Source organism: Dermacentor albipictus, chromosome 4, assembly GCF_038994185.2.
Source record: "Dermacentor albipictus isolate Rhodes 1998 colony chromosome 4, USDA_Dalb.pri_finalv2, whole genome shotgun sequence".
Taxonomy (NCBI): domain Eukaryota; kingdom Metazoa; phylum Arthropoda; class Arachnida; order Ixodida; family Ixodidae; genus Dermacentor; species Dermacentor albipictus.
Window position 1 is genome coordinate 114,187,211 of NC_091824.1, and position 19,424 is coordinate 114,206,634.

General features: G+C 44.8%; 1 protein-coding gene across 2 annotated transcripts in view; it reads left to right on the top strand.

The window, feature by feature from the left end:
• Nucleotides 1-19,207, top strand: part of LOC139059293 (V-type proton ATPase catalytic subunit A-like) — a 34,210-nt gene extending 15,003 nt beyond the window's left edge. For both annotated transcript variants that reach the window (XM_070537493.1, XM_070537494.1), the window contains exons 8-14: nucleotides 5,704-5,812; nucleotides 6,207-6,329; nucleotides 9,741-9,855; nucleotides 13,096-13,303; nucleotides 13,645-13,704; nucleotides 15,355-15,621; nucleotides 18,597-19,207. In XM_070537493.1, coding sequence (XP_070393594.1) covers nucleotides 5,704-5,812; nucleotides 6,207-6,329; nucleotides 9,741-9,855; nucleotides 13,096-13,303; nucleotides 13,645-13,704; nucleotides 15,355-15,621; nucleotides 18,597-18,689 — 975 coding nt within the window. In that variant the 3' untranslated portion in view covers nucleotides 18,690-19,207. The remainder of the gene's footprint in view (nucleotides 1-5,703; nucleotides 5,813-6,206; nucleotides 6,330-9,740; nucleotides 9,856-13,095; nucleotides 13,304-13,644; nucleotides 13,705-15,354; nucleotides 15,622-18,596) is intronic.
• Nucleotides 19,208-19,424: the final 217 nt, after the last annotated feature.

Sequence of the window (19,424 nt, forward strand, 5' to 3'; positions counted from 1 at the left end):
TGCTGGGCTAAACTGCACCAAACTGTGACAAACACAGAAAATTGACCTAAATTGCACCACGCTGTGCCAGAACGGCATCGGCATATGTGGTGCTCCAGCAGTGGCCGTGAACGAGCAGATTCATTCTTTCAATAAGAGTGCAGCTATTCACATTCTGAACACCGCGTGATGGTGCCTCCCGCACAGTTTCTCGTAATTTTCGTGCTGACAACACTGGACTTTTGGGTGCTTCCGGCAAGTTACTGGTGTGCATGTGATCACTCCTGGCTGTTGTCGCTGCTGTGGAAACAGCCAGGGTCGCTGTATTTAGTGTACTAGAATACGATTGAGTGGACTGAGCAGCGCAGTGTTCCGTGAAGCATGAAACAATGAAAAGTAGGCTGAGGGTACTGCGAATGAACTAGATATTAGGGAGGCACGCGCCACAGCAGGCTCAGCGAGCAAGCGTCTTTGTCCCTAGGGCCGATATAACTTAAAACTATTTCAATTTGTTCTTATGTCCACGTGGTGAGGTGTGAGCCATTTTGACCTATCGCAAAGGGCTAATGGCGGATTTAGAATAAAAACAGATTGTAGTAGTTTTACATTATACCAAAAAGTTAAGCATTAAGTGCTTTTGAGTTGCCCTGGTCTATTATGCAGAAATGGCTTTCAAAAAAGTTAGTTTCACCTGAAAGGCGAAGCATCGATTGCGATAGCAGATTAGTAGACAGCTATACGAAGTAAGGATAGTAGTTTTATCGACTGTATAAACTTCTACACATTTGTTAAGTAACTAAATTAACAAGCATGATGCCATGTGCGCATGAGCAAATGTGAACACATCTCACTCTATCGCCACATGCACTCGCTGTCAAAACGCTGGAGGGATGAAGCGTGGCAACGGCAGAGGGCTAATTGACTGTCGTGCTGCCTCTAATTTCACCGCAAACTAAGTGGTGAAAGCACAACGCACACGAAGCTATCAGCACTCGGCGCATGAACTCTGTCCCTGTTGCAGATCGCTTTCAAAATGGGGCTCATGCAGCCATGTCATAAGCAGCAGCCGCTGGAATAAAATGTTCCGCCTCCCCTCCCCCTGGTGCCTCGTGCACGACAGAAGGCGATGGGCTTTCGCTCCTTACGTGCTCGAAATTGAGTCGCCATCGTCGGCTCACCCTTTCATGCTTTCGCTCGCGCATACGGCTTGTGGTGACGACATTATCATCCTTGGACTTTATCCTTGGACATCATAGCGCCGGCGATAACGATGCTAGAAATGCGCCTGGAGTGTCCATATAGTTGCTATCGCAATAATAAAACATGGTAGTTCATAACTCTGGCTTCTCCATAAGGCCCGTTTATAGTCCGACGTTATCGGCGCGCGGGCGAGCGTCATTTGCGGTCAGTCACGCTACGTCGGTTGCGCCAACGTTACTAGACTAGCTTCAGTTGTAAAACTCTCCGCCCGCGCGCTTACAGCCGGTGTCGCCACTTCTTTGACAGCCGCCAGATGGCAGCGCCGTTCCATCGGGCTCCACAGTAAACGCCTCGCCGCAGCCTTCAGCCCGTGCGGACGGGCAGTTTGTGTGTGTTTCACGCTCGCTGGCGTTCTCCCTTGTCCGAATTAGTGATACCATGAGAAAGCGGTATCCACCTACAGCAATAAGATTTATCAGGCCAGTTGGTTCATACTGTAATAAGGGTAAACTGCACGAAAGAAAGAAACGCATACAGCGAAGCGCGGAAGCTGTGTTTTTTCCTGCCGTCTTAACGTTTCGCGCAGTTTAGGCTCAGGAGCCTGAACATTTGGCCAAAGTGTGTGATTCGGATGATCTTCATCCCCACCGAGGCTTCTCGCCACGCCAAAGAAGCGCAACAAAAAGAAAGATGAGGTCAGTCTTTGAACACACAAGCCACACACACACACAAATATCATCTGCTCTTCCACTCCGTGAAGATGGTTAACCATCGAAGCTGAAACGTGCAGCTCGTGTTTATCACTGGGTTAATCTAGAGGATTCATTAAAGTATTTCTGAATTATGCGGTAACACACACAATCTGCTGCGACGGAGAGAACGACGTCACTGACGATATGCCCGTAGTCCGCCGTTGTCGCTTGCGTTCGATGTCTCGAGTTTGCTCGGAGGCGTGATTAGCTGCCTTCGCCCGATTTGCGATTATTCGAAATTAAGTTTCTTCCGAAATTAAATCTATCCGTTACGTAAGACAATGAGTAGCTCATACTGCCTTAAGCAATGGCCCCTCCCACCGTAAACGCGGCCTCCCCATTACGATGACAGAAGTGAAATTCTACGCTGGAATGATGAACGGCAACGCAGCCAGCTGTGGAAGACGACGATGAACGTAGGAGCAGTGGCACGAGCGCGTGTGCCGGTCGGCACAAGAAATAGCCTAATTCATGGCCGTGGTGCTAGCATTACGCAAATTAGGACCATCAATTACGTCAGCCGTGATAGTTACTGATTCTTTATCATTGTGCTCATCCCTTACTGCTTCTAGTGATTCTCGCGTGATGAGGACATTTCAATCATTGGTACCTGGTTACTTGAGAAGCGTGCGTTTGATTTGGGTGCCCGGCCATAAAGGACTAATCATTAATGAAATTGCAGACTCTCTAGCCAAGGCATCGATAAGTGGCCCGATTCTTCCTTGCTGCCCTTTGACTGCTTATGTAACTGCAGCTAGATTTCGCAGGAGTATCATTATAGAGTCAGTATCAGGCTCCGAAATTACTAACTCTGTGGAGTACGGACATCTCCTGCACCCTTGGAACAGAGATTTTTGATGAACACGGAAAATTGAAGTGTCCATCACGAAGCTGCGCTGCCGTATACCTGCATTGAACTTCTACCTCCACAGGTCTGGTCTGGTCCCCTCACCACTATGCTCATTGTGTGGCGAAGCGGAGACAATCGACCATTTCTTGTTGTCTTGCAGACGTTTTTCTATTATAAGAAAACGACTACTCGAAATCCCGCTTCGTTCTATTGGTCTGACTTTATTAGTGCATGTGATCCTATCTTTTGGAGCCTCCATTGTTGGGTTCAGCAACAGAAATGTTTGCTTGGCGATCCAAAATTACCTCATTGAAACTAATCGATTTCCATGTTAGATTGATCGTTCTCCCTCCCAACCATAGCTTTCTTTTATTTCTTATCTTTTATTAATTATTATTATTATTATTATTGTTATCTTATACCCGGTTTTCATCTGATTATTTCTTTCTTTCTCCAAACACAAAACGTTTACTTTTAAACTCACACGCCCAAATTGTTAACTCCCTTGTTATCATTATTATTTTAGGCACCTAATTAAACCGCCCGATTCTTGGCCAATCCCCCACTCTGGGTATGTGCCACGGCCACTCAGGACAACAACAACAACAACAACAACAGAATCGCTCTGTTCCACGCCGAGCGAAGCGTCGCATTGCTGGCGGCACAGAAAAAGCAGCGCGCCGAACTGTCGACATCGTTCCGATAGCCGCCTATGCAGCCAGGTGCGCAGCACGTCGGCATCGTCTGCTTATATTCTCAACAAACTCAACGAAAGCTACAGTTTCGCGGATTAAATGCTTGCTGAAATTCGCCTTCAACAACGAACCACACAATACGCTGCACCGCGCGCTTAGTCCGGCCCGCCCGTGTAGCCGGCTAGTGAGGAAGTGAAGCCGGGCGCGACTGCAGCGCCACGAAGGCGCGGGCGGGTGGCGGTTCCGCGCAACGGCGCCGAGTTTTTAAACTGAAGCTAGTCTAGTAACATTGGGTTGCGCTGCGCCAGCCCAGATGCCATCTCCTCTACACTTCAACGCGCGCGCCGTCCGCAAAAGCCGTCTGCGGAGTTGTGTTGGCGCCTTTTTCTTAGCGCGCAATGCATTGTGGTGCCAGAGCTCCGCCGACTTCGACGTGCGAATGACTCAGGAGCCATATCGGCGCCGGGCTCGTCGGGGCGCGTCGGAAGCTGCCGGTTACATTGGCTGCGCCGGTGCACCTGACTATAGAGTGGGCGTTCTCGCCGACGTGACGTAGCTTGCGCGCGCGCGGACGTTACGTCGGACTATAAACGGCGCTATACAGTCTGTCTGTGAAGTCTTCACCTACGCTGTCAAGACATAAAAAAGAATATTGTATTTATAAAAAGCGTCTTGATACTTTTCGAAATTTCAGATTCACTATTGCAAAATGCATGTTTTTTGTGGTTGCTACCACTAATTAAAAATTTGAAGGCACTACTATTACCAAAATTTGCATGCACTACACGGTTTCACTATGGGTGGAATCTGCTTCAAAATTCAGTTACAATGTTGTTTAAGACAGTTACGATACAGCGCTCATGTTGGTTTATTCTGTTTCATCCTGGTTTTGAAGTGCGCTGCCATATTTCATATTTCCTCTCAAATTCTGATTGGCCTGCTACAAACTGCTTCAAAATTCAATTTTATCTGCTCCGAATTGTTCCAAAATGAAATTTAGTCTGCTCCAAGCTGCTCCATAATGCAATTTTGTCTTCTCCAACTGCTTCAAAATGCAAATTTACATGCTCTACAAATTGCTCCAAATTGACTTTGGGCAGTCCGACCCCTGCTTTAGGAAAGCGTGCTTTCTGTGAAGTAGCAGTGACTTATGCGAAGCCTGTGAAGGCCCTACCGACAAAGTGATACCTGAACTTTGGTCTGCAGTTGACAAGGATGCTTCAGGGCTCCGAGTTTCTACATGCAGACGGTGCATTAGAAACATCAGAACTCACCGCTGAGGCAACTGTCGTGAACATGCTTGCATCGGATAGTGACAGCGACAGTGATGACGGCAGCGATGACCTGGTAGGGCAGGCTGCCTCAACATTGTCGTCGCAGGAGGTCCTGCAGATGATTCAGTCCCTCCGGGGCTTTGTTTTCGTGAGGGACCTTTTGCTGCACTACGTGGAGCGCCTGGATGCCTTGGAGAAGGATGTTGACAAGCTTCGCATAGACAAGCGAGGCTGACGGACATGAGGTTTTCTTGTGCAAGCTAGTGGCAAGCACGTGGCGAGATGCTCGTGGCGATCTCGCCCCAGTGTTTCTTCTGGATTCCTCAAGCTGACAGGCTGCCACGGCAACCTTCTCACATATTTTAAATAGGCCCCTTCTGGAGCCACCATAGCGATGCCTCGGCGGAGCTCACATGTCACTTCCCACTCATGACCCCTCTTCGCAGTTGTTGTAGCAGTGCCATTCTTCAATGCCGGAAACCGCGGCTTGACCGAGACAGCTGTGTGGTCATTGCGCAGAAAGCAGTTAAACAGCTAAACGAGCGAACATGATCAGCAGCCTGATGGAGAAAGTTAGAGGGGGGGGGGGGGCACTGGCATCCACACCATTGTAGTTTTCTCAGCAGCTCTGCTGTACCACTATTTTGCTTTTTTTTTCATGCAGCCCAGTTGTAATGGCTGTCAGTTATAACAATGGAATTTTTGTGGCACTTTAACATTGTTATAAATAGGTTTGACTACTGTTTTGCTGGCACATGTGGTCTGTAAACTTGTTTGGTATACTAGTGTGTACTTCTTCATACATATTACGTTGAAGTCTTAGTTTGCCTTCCAAGTTGTGGGGCATACAGCATGCTAGTAGGTGCCCTACTTTTTTACAGCATTCCTTTGCATATTATGCATTTTAAGATGTTGTGCTTCGGCATCTCACAGAAGTCATGAATGATTTTCAGCTCACTATTGAAAAGAATGGAAAGCGGGTGTCTATCATGGACCGTACATCTTTAGTCGCCAACACATCGAACATGCCTGTTGCTGCCCGTGAGGCGTCCATCTACACAGGTATAGAAACCGACCAAGATTCATTGGCCCTCTCTATCTTAAGGTACCTTAGTCAAGCATGGTGTAGTGTGGTGTCTGTCACACCTGTGACTGTGTAGTCACAAGCGGTTTGACACATGCGTTATGTTTGGACATTTCACTTTGCTGCTGTGCAACTCTTTAGGGTGTATTTTTCACTGTAGTAAAAGCAGTTAAGGACCAGCATCCTTTCTGTCCTGTTGCCTCTTCTTTGTTCTAAGGTTTTCCTTACCCCCTGTCCCTGATGTTTGTGTTATCTTGATTGTGGTGCATGTTAGAAGAGCCCAGGTGGTTGAAACTAAGGTTGAATCGTATACTGTGGCCCACTGTAGAGCTTTGCAACATCAAACCTTATTACCTCTATTATGTTTTCCAGGGATCACACTTTCAGAGTACTACCGTGACATGGGTTACCATGTGGCAATGATGGCAGACTCCACCTCTCGATGGGCCGAGGCTCTGAGAGAAATCTCGGGACGTTTGGCTGAAATGCCAGCAGGTCAGTTGAAACTTTGGTGAAGGAAACCTTGAAGAGACAGGAAAAAATAAATTGAGCACGCTTAGCGATTCTTCCAGCTTTGAACTTTATAACTGCAATAGCAGGAGGCTCTCAAAGTTGTTAGTGCCATCTTCTCAAAAACTTTCTTTAAAGCGCAGCTTTTAGGCGGCCGTTCTTGCAGCGAGCATCGGCATTGTAACTGAGTGAACAAGCACAGCGAAAGATGAAAGAGCGAAAGCGTCACTTGAGATAGAAGAGACGCGAGCGGCGAATGGCAGAGACCAATGAGAGTGGCCCCTTCAGTGACGTGTGCAGGAAACGGGTGTCATGTGGATGCACTTGTTTTGATTGCAATTGTTTTGTAATCTGATTGTATATGTGCGATGCAAATTGTGTAGTACTTTTTCGAAGCCATGTGGCACCACTGATTACGCTAGAACCTTCGAGTCATGTATAAATGCCAATGCACTTGTCACGCAGATCAGATTGGCGACTCTGCTACATGTCTCTCAAATTCTTTGCCTCAGTATATTGCGAAATGAAAACATAGAGCTGCACTCAAATTTTGGATTGGGGAGTATTGTAATAGTCTTGGAATTTTTTTATTGTCTGGTGTGGCTTCTGAAATACATGCACAGACTTAGCCATTCTCACAGCCTGCATGTACACAAAACCCCACACAAGTTACCGAGTGTGAAAGTGCCATGTTTGTATTCAGCATATTCGACCCTACATTGCGTGTTGTCAAACTGGCATGTGTACACTCTCAAGGGGCGGTGATGGGCAAAATTCTTTTGAGCCAGATTTTTCACACCTGCTTGACTATTTTAGCTTTCTCATTGCACTGCAATGTTTCTATAAAACTATTAAATGCAAAGCATTCCTTAGCAAACATGTGCCACTTTGACAGTATCTGTCTATCTAGTTGCCTACATCTTGGTGCTCTGCACATGGTCATTTCGTTAACTTGGTACAGCCGAACCTGGATATATCGAACCCGCATATATAAAATTATTGGCTATATCGAACACTCAGAGTACCCCCTTGAAAATACTGTGTAAATGTATAGGACAATAGCGTAGTATATGGAATTCCATTTTCGTCGGACATTCGATATATCGAACGCCGCGCTGCGTCGCGCCCCTGGAAGGTGCGCTTTTCCCAAAGACATTCGTGCCCGGTCCTCGAGGGAAAACATTTCCGCAGAGTCAGTCAGCAGGCTCCTCCTCTGCACATGCGCGGCCGTCGCCTAGCGACGGAGACGCAGAGCCTTTACCCCGTTCTTGCGCCCCACCGGCACGAGCTCTCTTACTGCTCTTCTACTGCCGGCGTGTGCATTGGGCAAGGCCATTGGAGCTCAGCGGAGAGAGTGCGCGGCATGGAGACGCGGCGACGTTTCCAAGCCCTGCTTCCTGGGAAAAGGGAGAGAGAGTGAGGGGTCAGCACGGTCGCTTGTGGGCCAGGCGATCTTGGACTGCTCGTGGACTGCCGCTCGAACAGGCTTCGCTCAGACTGCTCCATCTGTGCATCGGGCATTTTCTTGTGTGTACCTGTGTTTCAACATGCCATGTGTAGCGTGTGTGATTGCGGTCATCTGGTGAGCTATGGCATCCGCGGACATAAAAAAGAGGAAGAATCTGGACTTTGCAAGAAAGCTTGGGGTAATCCATCATGTCGAGAACGGAGAAAAGAAGTCCTCCGTGGCAGACGCATTCGGCATATCCGCGGAGTACTTTAACTACGTTGTTAAAAAAACAAGCAGGACATCAAGCTTAAAGCAGGTGAGGAAAGTCGCTCGGGAGCGTGTCGTGTGCGCCCTGCTGCTTTAGACAAAGTGGAGACGGCACTCTATGCGTGGTTTCTTGAAATCCGAGCAAAAAATATTCCTGTGGATGGCCCAATGTTAATCGAAAAGGCCAAGTGGTTTGCTATGACTCTTGGCGAAGAGAATTTTTGCGGTGGCACTGGATGGCTGCAACGGTTTAAAAACCGCCACGGCATTGTAGGAAAGGCCATTTCAGGCAAAAGTGGGGTTGTCAGCTGCCAGGAGATGCAGCAGTGGCTTTCTGAGGAGTGGCCGAAGATCACTGAGAAGTTTTCGCCTGCAGAAATCTTCAATGCAGACGAAACGGGTCTCTTTTGGCAAATGTTGCCGAATAAGACACTCGCTCTTCGTGGAACCTCATGTCACGGCGGTAAAATAAGCAAAGTGCGTGTGTCGGTGCTGCTTGCAGCCAACATGGACAGCTTGTGCAAGCTACGGCCATTTGTGATCGGGAAGAGCAAGTCACCGCACTGCTTCAAAAACTGTAAATGTTGCCAATGTTGCCGTGGAACGTCCGCCGCCGGCAACATTGGCAACATTGATCATCGATCATGCAATCCGGCAACATTGATGCCTTCAGGTAGCATATGTGGGTTTATTGACCAGTCGCCTTCACCCAAAAAGATCATGTTCTCGTGACGCCTACGGCAAAGAGGACGTTCCACGTCTGCCGCCAAGGTCTGTGAGTGGTGGCTCTGGCTAACACTCCCAGGGTTCTACTAGGACACATACTCAAGAAAGTGGATGGGAAAACGACACCACGGTAGCTCAATTGGTAGAGCATCACATGAGAAATGCGAAGGTTGTGGGTTCGGTTCCCACCTGCGGCAAGTTTTTTCATCCACTTTAATTTCCATTAATTTATCGTTTCTTCATTTCATTTACTAACCACAAGTAATTTCCCCTGTGTTGTCCTTGGTGTCAGTGTTTGTTCGCTTCTTATGATATGACATTTGTTATGTAGGTCATGAAACAGCTGCCTACATCTTGGTGCTCAGTCGTTTCGTTAACTTGGTAGGCTCCTTGCACACTGCTTCGCATCACATTGATTCCCACATCTGCCGGCATTCTTTGTAATGGCAACCTTGTAATGTTGGAGGACATGTAGTGTCTTGCTAAATTTTTTTTTGCTTGATACACTAGCTCGCAACTTTGCAAACATTGGGTCTGTCAACAAAGTTGGTGTCATTTTATGTTTTGTCCAGTATGCTTCATTTCATTAGCTGGATATCATGCTGAGTCATGCAAAAAGACATCATGCTCTGCTAGTAGCAAAGATATTTTTCACTTCGCACCAGACTTAGTTTTCATTGCTGAGTTACCATGTAGCGCAGCGTCATCCAGTAGAAATGTATGAGATTGAATGACGCATTAAGTGATGGCAAGTTTTAATCTACCACTTACCGAGCAGCACTCTCACATTCCCTACAACTTGTTTGTAAGACCATTTCTTTTCATTGGGTGAGTAGCTTGGTAACTTAGCATTTGGTTCATTGATCTGTCCTTCAGTACGCACTGAAACTGGGCACTTGCTCTTCTTGACTCCTAATACTGTCCTTTTCTTTTTTTTTACTTTTCTGAGACAGATTCTGGCTACCCTGCTTACCTGGCTGCTCGGTTGGCATCCTTCTATGAGCGTGCTGGTCGGGTCAAGTGCCTTGGAAACCCAGAGAGAGAAGGCAGTATCACCATTGTGGGGGCGTGAGTACGCGTATCTTATGGTGTTGATCAGGGTGGCAAACTGAACCTGTACCAAAAAAAAATGTACCCAACCGAAATTTTGACCAAAACTGAATCTGTACTTCTAACTGATAATTATGAAACTTGGCTGAAACCGAACCAAAGTTGAATAGGAAAATATAACGATTACTGGTTCGGAACGAAATGGTTCAAGCATTTTTGGTCACATGGAGTAGGGAAAGGCATCCTGAATTGCTTTCCTTTCAAAGTGAGGCCGCCCCACTTTAGCCTGTTATGACTTGTGAGGTGGTTTGTATGCACGGAGTCAACATAAGCTGCTGCATATTATTCGAAAAATTGTGGGCGCCTAGGCCAAGGCGCTTGTAGTTCTGAACTCTGCCATAATAGCTGGACAGAAATTTTTCGAGGGCCTTTGAAGGATTGCTGATTGTGTTGCAACATTAAGGTTTAGCGGTTAACTTGGGCAACTTAAACACCAGTAATAAAAAAACGAAAGGAACTCGACTGTGCTAATTAGGACATCTTAAGAGCATGCATATAGCAGAAGATGCTGTAGCAAAAGGAACACAGAAATCCACCCAGAAAACAAGTACAGCACAAACACTACCAAATGTCACTTTCTTGAAAAGCCAAATATTCGTATGTTGTCATGAGTGTTGCAGACTGGACCACTTCAAGGGCTTGTGCATAGCTCTAATCAGAAAGAAGTCTGAATGTAAAAATACTGTCACTTTCACATATTACTGCTTACTGCACAACTTTGCTACACACCTTTGCCGTGCTGAAGGTGTGGGATGCAGAAGTGTGCAGCGGCTTGCTTCTTTTTTCCTCATGAATTTTGCATTCATTTTCCTTTTGGCACAAGCACCCGAAAACCTGAGTTAATTGTTGCAACCCATAAGGTGGCATGGGAGCATTGTAGCAAGTGCTTTATTTTACCATAGAACATACACTTCAGTTCATGGGTCATGGCTGATAATTGTTATACCCAATGTATTGTTAACTGGCATTGTTATAAATGGGTTCAACTGTAGTTGATGTTCTCATATATAGCAGTCCCAGTGGAGAGTGCTTTCATAAAGTCCACATTTTCAACGTGACAAAGTTTGCTGAAGAATTGGGATGTGTACTGCTGTAGAACAGATTAATTTTTATGTTGGAGGTTCATGAATGTAGTGAAACAAACTTTGAGTTTTAACAGAAAATGCGACGCCTGAATGTGATATTGGTGTTGTGCATTCAGAATGATTCTTAATTATGAAACCATGCCAAGGTGCAATGTGCAGCACAAAATCTTTGTATGTGTCGTACAATGAAACTGATGGCTGTGCCTCGTCAAATAGGATTTTTGTTTTAGAAACGAGTGTACATTTTCAAGACGATTACTTTTTCGACAGGCCTTGTGACAAGTTTGTTTATATGTAAAAGTAGTAAACAATCACAGTTAAGAAAAAAAACATAGGTCAATAGACTGGCATGGTTCACCGTCTCAAACCACTTATCTCAAGGCAAAGTAGAAAGCAGAGAAGAAAAAAAGAAAAAAGAAACTGATTTTCAAGAGGTTGGCTAGATATCATGCTCGTTACTTTTGCACTTTCAGTGAAAGTGACCGAGCTGGCTCTGCCCTCCATTCATGAAAACATGAGTAGCTGCTTTCATTATCACCGATGCATTGGCATGTACACTGACACTGATGTGTAGAAGGAAAAATTGTGGAAAATCAAATACAGAAAAGACAAAATATTGGTGGTGTTCCATAGTGCCCGAATACTCCTTTTTTTTTTTTAAACATGAGCAAGTGCTGGAATGACTTCAAAGCCTTTCAAGGCATAATATCATAGAAAAAGTTTTTTAAAGGGATTGACAACCACGGTACCTATTTTTTTTTTTTTTATATGCAATGGAAAGCTTACCGGTCAGAGTACCTAACCATGAATTGGTAATGCGGAAAATGGCATGGAACATTTTTTTATCAGAATTTTTCTATCTGCAGTGAGGATTGTAAGAGTTGGGGACAGGCGTGTCAAAAGGGGTAGCTGACCCATGTCGTCGTCTGACTCATTCACACTAATGATGTTAAAGGAAGGAACATGTTCTTATCGAGAATGAGGAGTGCTGGGTTTATTTACAATATCTACATGAGGAGTGGACAATGACTTAATAGTTCTGCGGAAACCCGCAAGGTGGAGAGAAGTAATTAATAAAGGGAAAATCAGACATCCACCTGTTCGTAGCAATTGCTACAAAGGAAACCCATATGGGTTTCTCGAAAGAAAAGGTTCACAGTTGAAGAAAAATTCGTCCTAGACCGGGACTCAAACCCTGGACTACCGCCTTTCCGGGGCAGCTGCTCTACAATCTGAGCTAACCACGCGGCACAGATGGCACAGCGAAGTCGAATTTGTCAATAGCTCAAAGCAAAGGCAAGAGTTTGACGTAATAGTTCTGTGGAAACCCGCAAGGTGGAGAGAAGTAATAAAGGGAAAATCGGACATCCACCCATTCGTAGCAATTGCTACAAAGGAAACCCATACAGGTTCCTCGAAAGAAAAACCTCAGAGTTGAAGAAAAATTTGAGCACCCTGCGGGTTTCCGCAGAACTATTATGTCACTCTTGCCTTTGCTTCGAGTTGTTGACAAATTTTACTTCGCTGTGTCATCTGCTAGCCGCCTGGTTAGCCCAGATGGTAGAGCGGCTGACCCAAAAAGGCGGTGGTTCTGGGTTCGAGTCCCGAACCAGGACGTATTTTTCTTCAACTGTGACCTAGTATGAATGAAGACAGTATAAGTGAAATAATGCTTGCTTTTCCCATTTCCTCTCAACTCAGTTTTTTCTCAGTGGGTTTGGTACAACCGATAGCCAGGTCCTGCCTATTGCTCCATTTGTGGTCTTTCGGTAGTGTGCCAATTGTAGCATTTCAAGGTTACTGTCATACAGGTGTGCCCAAGAGCAACTAAAAGGTTGACAGGATGGCACTGTCTGCTATGACACCATTGCTTTCATCACGTGGGGTGAGAAAAAGAAAGGCTGGTCTCTAGAGCCGTCAGAAGAAGCAAGGAATCTGTATTATGTGAGGATTATAGGTTCCCCGTGGCATCCAGCAGAATGATGCGGATTTTGCTCGCATGCTCACGGCAGCATTGATTGTCTAGAGAAAGGGGACATTTTCGTGTTGTGTTCAAAACGTGTTTAAATGCCCCTTTAAGGATTGTGGACATCCATGCCTTCGTGCCTTGCAGTGTCTCGCCTCCTGGTGGTGATTTCTCGGACCCGGTCACATCTGCAACGCTGGGCATCGTGCAAGTGTTTTGGGGCTTGGACAAGAAGCTGGCCCAGCGCAAACATTTCCCATCTGTCAACTGGCTCATCTCCTACAGCAAGTACACACGAGCCCTCGATGACTACTACGAGAGGAACTTTCCCGAGTTTGTACAGCTCCGAACAAAGGTGCGCTGCTGTTTTGGTGCCTTGATCGTTTCGTCCTATATGTAGTGGCGTGTGAAAGGGATATCCTCACCCACCTGAAAGTGGCATGAAGTTAGAAGAAATGGGTAACGCATGTGATGCAACCCACACTAGGATGCTTGGGATGGCTTGGGCCCAAGTACCTTTTCTCTTCATTCATGCAATGGACTGAACCTTTTTTGCTTTTTTTGCCTATTCCTATATTGTTTATTTCCCTGCACAAAAATTTATAGAGATCTATATCTAGCCTTTGGCTTGTTGGCGTTCAAAGCTTGCTGCGTCTGCACTGTTACTTGGGTTTCACTATGATGTTTCTTCAACAGTGCCAGCAGATCCTGCAGGAGGAAGAAGACCTTTCTGAAATTGTCCAGCTTGTCGGAAAGGTAAAGTAAAGTTTCCCGCCATTACATCGCTACATGTGACCTGCTATGTATTAAAAAACAGGAAGGCGGGTTCTCTAGCACGTCTTGCACATTACACCATCCGAGGTTTAGAATTTGCTACAAGTTCATGTCAACAGGCTGCAGAGTTTGGGGAGCTTTGCATCAACTTTGAGGTATTGAAGGAAAGTGGCAAAGCATGGCTATTGCAGTAAGTTAATTCAGAGCTGGACAAATTGCTAATGCTCCTTTTTTTCTATTACAATTAAAAAGAAACATCCTAGTTTACTCGTGGTTGCAGTTGACTTTCTGTATTTGTATAGTGCCACATCTTGCCAAAGTTGTAGTATGGTTTGGAGCCAACCAAACCTCTTGTGAGACCGTTTGTATGCTTGAATGATGCAGCTAGTATGCAGACAATATCAGTATTGACAGCACCTGTCCATTCTTTTTTTCGTGCCGTTTCCTGTAATAATGCTGACTAGTCTGCACTCTTATCAGTTTGAAATCACAAGAGAAGCAGTTCGCAACTGAATTTCCACCTTGGGTCCACCTTGGGTTTACTGTTACACTTGGAATGTTACTTTGAGGGTAGCAATATGGCCAACAAGAACTGAAGGCATTTTTAGGTATTCCATGCTGCCTTTCCTGTGCATTCGCATTCTGGCTCATGTGTATAGTTGCCACAACACTGGTAGAAATGTGCGCAAGGTGCATGAGTGCTGTAAAGTTTCCAGCGGGTGCAGATGAAAAAAAAAAAAGCCATTACTGCAGATGTCATCAAATTGCTGCCATGTTGCTTCAGTTGTCAGGCAAGGTATGCGTTAGTGTACATATTTTTTTTCTTTAATTGTGCTTGATAGCTGTGAAGAGCAATGTCCATTGACAACTTTGAACTTTTTTCTGTTCAGTTGCTGTGTAGCTTTCATTTGGAACTGGCCATACAGCTGCTAATTCCAGACAAGATCAAAGTGCTGTTACAAGGAGAAGAGTACAAGCACATAGCTTGTACTGCTTGGTGATGGAACCAGTCTGTTTTTGGGAAAAAAGAAAGAATGATCTTAGGCAATTATAGCTAGCTGCAGATCCACAGGAAAGAGGAAAATTTGCAAGATAGCCTGGCACTTTGTTTCAAGGTTTTAATAACAGCTCATTTAAGAAGTACATGTACTGTGATTGTGATGCTGCAGTTACGTCAGTTGTGCCAAACGGGCATCTGGACTTCTAGTTGTCTTTGTAGGTAAGAGGAACTGTAATTTAACTGTTTCTGGCATAGAATAGCTGGCTTAATTGTAGTTTAACCCCGCTAAGCCCAAACACAATTCCACATGAGGCATATAAAAAATGTTGCTATGGGCTTTCTGTTAAGTTTTTGCATGTTGAAATTAGGACTTCAAGGTACCAAATACAGCATAACAAATGATACATTAGGCTTTGTGGGATTAATTGAAATGATTCAAGTCCACAGCTTTAGTGAAGAAGCTAGGGTATTGCAGAATCAAAAGCAGTTTTGCATTACTGGCATCAAAAATTCCTGTGCTGACATTAAACTTAACTTCTGTCATTTTTGTGGTCGAAGTTGAGAACAGCCGCAACTGAAGTTTTGAGAGTGATATAGCATCACCATGGTTCCTCCTTGCCGACTTTGTGCAGGCGTCCCTGGCCGAGACTGACAAGATAACGCTGGAGGTCGCGCGTCTGCTGAAGGATGATTTCCTGCAGCAGAACAGCTACACCACGTACGATCGGTTCTGCCCGTTCTACAAGTCGGTGGGCATGCTACGCAACATGATTGGCCTGTACGACTTGGCCAAGCAGGCGGTGGAGTCAACTGCCCAGAGTGAGAACCGTATCACCTGGGCTCTCATCCGCGAGGCACTCGGGGACCTCCTCTATCAGCTCAGCAGCATGAAATTCAAGGTGATGCTGTGCACTCAACCGATGTGCTGACCTCTACATTCTAGGCCTGCAGTTTCTGCTGGCACTGTGGTGTCAGTAGCCCAGTTCTGCTGTAGTTCGTCATCAGACCTAACCTGATCAACGTAGATGCATCGCTAGTGGCTTAAATTTTAGGAAGTGCAGGCAGCAAGCAGACTTTTCTTGTCATCTGCAGGAGAAGCAAGAAAGCACTTGAGGCATATTTGGGTTAAGCATGAATGAGGTTGCACTTGTGTGAGTTTATGCAACTTAACCGAAATAGCGCGAGATCGCCCACTTACATGTCCAAAACCAAACTCGGAGTGCGATGAAAGGGCAGAAAACAAAGTATTTATTCATTTCGCACAACAAGTCTTATTTTAGTTTGGTGCTGCGGCAGCCTAGCAGGGATAGTGACCTCAAACTCCTTTAGTCTGCAAGCCAGCTTTTCTGCCAGCCCCTTATTAGCAAATACACGCATGAGGCTGACATAATGTGGAGCTTCTGCCACTGCCGGACCTGAATCAGCCGTGCTGTCGCTTTCCGTGTCATTCTCATCACTTTTGTTAGGCGACACTTCGGCAATAACAGATGCAACGATGGCGAAAAGTTGAACCTCATAGCCGACATCTTTTCGCAGTCCCAGCAGCAATGCCAAACATCTTCGCATTCCTAATGCCACGCACCATAGTCAACCGTAGGTTCCTCTCGCGTGCCAGTGCTGACTTTGTGCCACATTTGATAGCAGGAACGATGCCCAATTTTTCTTCTATGCTGAGTACCTGGGTTTTCTCCTAGCTTGCACGATGCCACAACACAGGCTAACACTAGCCAGCCACAACGCTCTCTGGCTCGGTGCCGAAATGATGTTGATGTTAATGTGGCTTCACCCTTCCAAGCACCCTCTGCTTTTGCACTTGGAGGCCGTTCTGATCTCTCAGGCTCGTTTTTCAACCTGGCCGACCTATCGCCGCAATTGCGCTACAAAGCGTTCAAACACTACATATTAACCGATACATACGTAATAAGCTGGTATGGTTTATGCGGATACAGAATGCATTATGTTCAATGGCTGCCGAGTCAGGAATTTGACTTCACAACATTTAAAACGAAACTACTGTTTAAGCAGGTATGGTTTACCGAGGTTTTACTGTAGAGGTTTAATAACATCTTATTTTTAAGAAATTTACAACTCTAACACAGCAATGAAATATGATATTACAATTCTGTGAATTGCATCTAACAATACATATAAAGCGGACAAAGTTCATATTTTACACATGAATCTAAGAAAATTCGGTAATATGGAAATACAGCTTTTGCAGAACCCTTGTACACAACCTAATTTACGTAAGACATAAATTGACATTAGAATTTGTCCGCTTTGAATTATCGAATGGTTGCCATTTACAGAACCACGATATGTGTTCTTGATGCAGAGCTATTAATTTATTAAGTTCGTGCGTCTTTATTGGACTTCCAAAATTTTAAAAATTTTCACAAAATTCAGGCCCTAGATCGAAATTACGCTTCCAGCAGTCACTATAGTTTAACTTTCTCGCTCAAATGCTACAAAATTCTTTAAAATTGGTCAGGGGGTTATCACAGAAAAACGTTCTTGCGTTTTACATGTATTTGAATAGGCCGAGTCGGAGTTGCGCCCGAGGCAGCACTACTGTTTAGTACATACTTTTTCCGAGCTCCGGCCAACTACTGTTTAATGAGGTTTCACTATGTAGTTCTTTAGCTTCAGAGAAAGAAAAACACTTGATGTTATTCATCAGACATCCTATTAACAAAAAAATTTTTTTCAGACCTTCATATAGTAGAACTAAACTGTAATCACTGCTGGCATACTAATTTCAAGTTCCCTTTATTAAGAGTAGGCGATACTGTATGTACTGTATATCTTGATTTCGGTGTACCCATGATAGAGATAGCTTGCTACATTCTTGTTATGCAGTGCTAGGAGACTCGCAAGCATGTGGAGTGCTGTCTTGTACGAGACTTGCAAGTGTTAAATTTTGTGGAACATTTTCTGATATTCAATATTTGGTTTGATATTCAGCTTTTATTCTTGATTCGATTTGGTATTCAATCTGAAATCTACTATTTGGTATTTGCCACACCCTTAATAAATTATTAAATACTTCGTTTATTGAGGATTTAGTTATATTGAAGTTCATTATATCTAGGTATAACTGTAAAGTGCGATAATGTGGACATAGTAATTTTGGTTTGCTAGACACCCGTTTTAGTTGTGGGATCTCAGTCATGCTCTTGAGACAAACAAATGACAACACAGTAATGCAGACAATCACAAGGGCATTTATTGCACCTTTTATACACCAATGTATAGCCGACCAAAGTTTTATCGATAGAACGTGCCGGTGGGTGCGCGAGAAATCTAGGAAGTCCAACTCACTATGACTGGATAGCGTGTGAATATATTCGCCCCATGCTGAACAACGATGCCTGGTAATTTGTGCGTACGATCACGCGAATGGTGGTGCGTTCGAGCGATCGTGTTTGTCCATCCCGGTATAGGCCTCGTGAGACGGTTTCACAGAATCCTGTGGATCGGTGCACATGCGGAACGTCCACGCTGCTTGGCAACCCCGAGCCAAAGAGGAAAAGCCTTCCCCTTTATGTGCCCAAGTAACCCCGCCGTTAGGTGGCATTAGGAGAGCAACACTCGTGCCATGTCTCGTACTACCCTGCAAGCACACCAACTGCTGCCGTAAAGCCGTACGGCAAAGCCGGATTACGGGAGACGGGAGCTATGCGAGAAAACATATCAGGGGACACATGAGATGCATCCCCACATAGTTTAACATAATGAGCCCACAAATTTCATGAAACTCTACTTTAATGCTGTAAAATTGTTTCACTAAGGACAGTTCAAATTTTTTTGCTTGGGCTGCAATAATTAAGTTTGTAGGCTACAACAAATTATATTGTGCTGTGTTCTGTCATAGGACCCGGCTGTGGATGGTGAGAAGAAAATCAAGCAGGACTTTGAGGAGCTGTTTGAGAACATCCAGCAAGCCTTCCGCAACTTGGAAGACTGAAAAGGAACGTTCCTCACCAGCACTGCCAAGAAGGGAGCCAAAGAACAGTGTCGATTGCTTGGGCCCCGTTAAAGCTTCCCGTGTCGTTTCCTTCAACCTCATTCCAAGTAGGCTCGTACTGTAACTGTGTCCAACGGTTTGCGCACATACGAGGGAGAGCAGTCTGTGTATTAGATGTTAGTGGCCTGCCTTAGCAGTGCGGAAGCTGTGAGCAGCAATACCATTTTTTTTGTTTTCCTTTACATTCGATTTTGGTGCTCGACGGTCTGTGTACATATTATTCTGAAGCATCAGTTTTTTTTATAGTTCCTTTTTTTTTTGTAAATTAAAGCAGCATTTTTGCGCTTTTATCATACCAATTTTGTTACCTCATTTAATGAAGTGAGCTTTTGGGATGGCACGGTATTTGAAAGTGATATATTTGGACTCCTCCATTTACTTCAATTATTATTTTTTTTATTTAGTGTTTTTGATGATGAAAGTGTCAAGAATAAAGTCTACATGTCAATGTTGCAAAAGTTGGTGGTGCCTCTTTCAATGTGACAGCTCGACGCTTGCTATGGCGAGCAAGTTTACTTTAAGAATGCTTTTCTTTTTCAGATTTCAGTTTTCTTACGAGTTGCAGAATGAGAATAATTTATTGACATTAAACTTCACAGTGGTTCCTGAATTAATGGGACGAACTATTCTTCAGAAATAATCAAGCATTTACAAATATCTAGAAAATTATGTCAT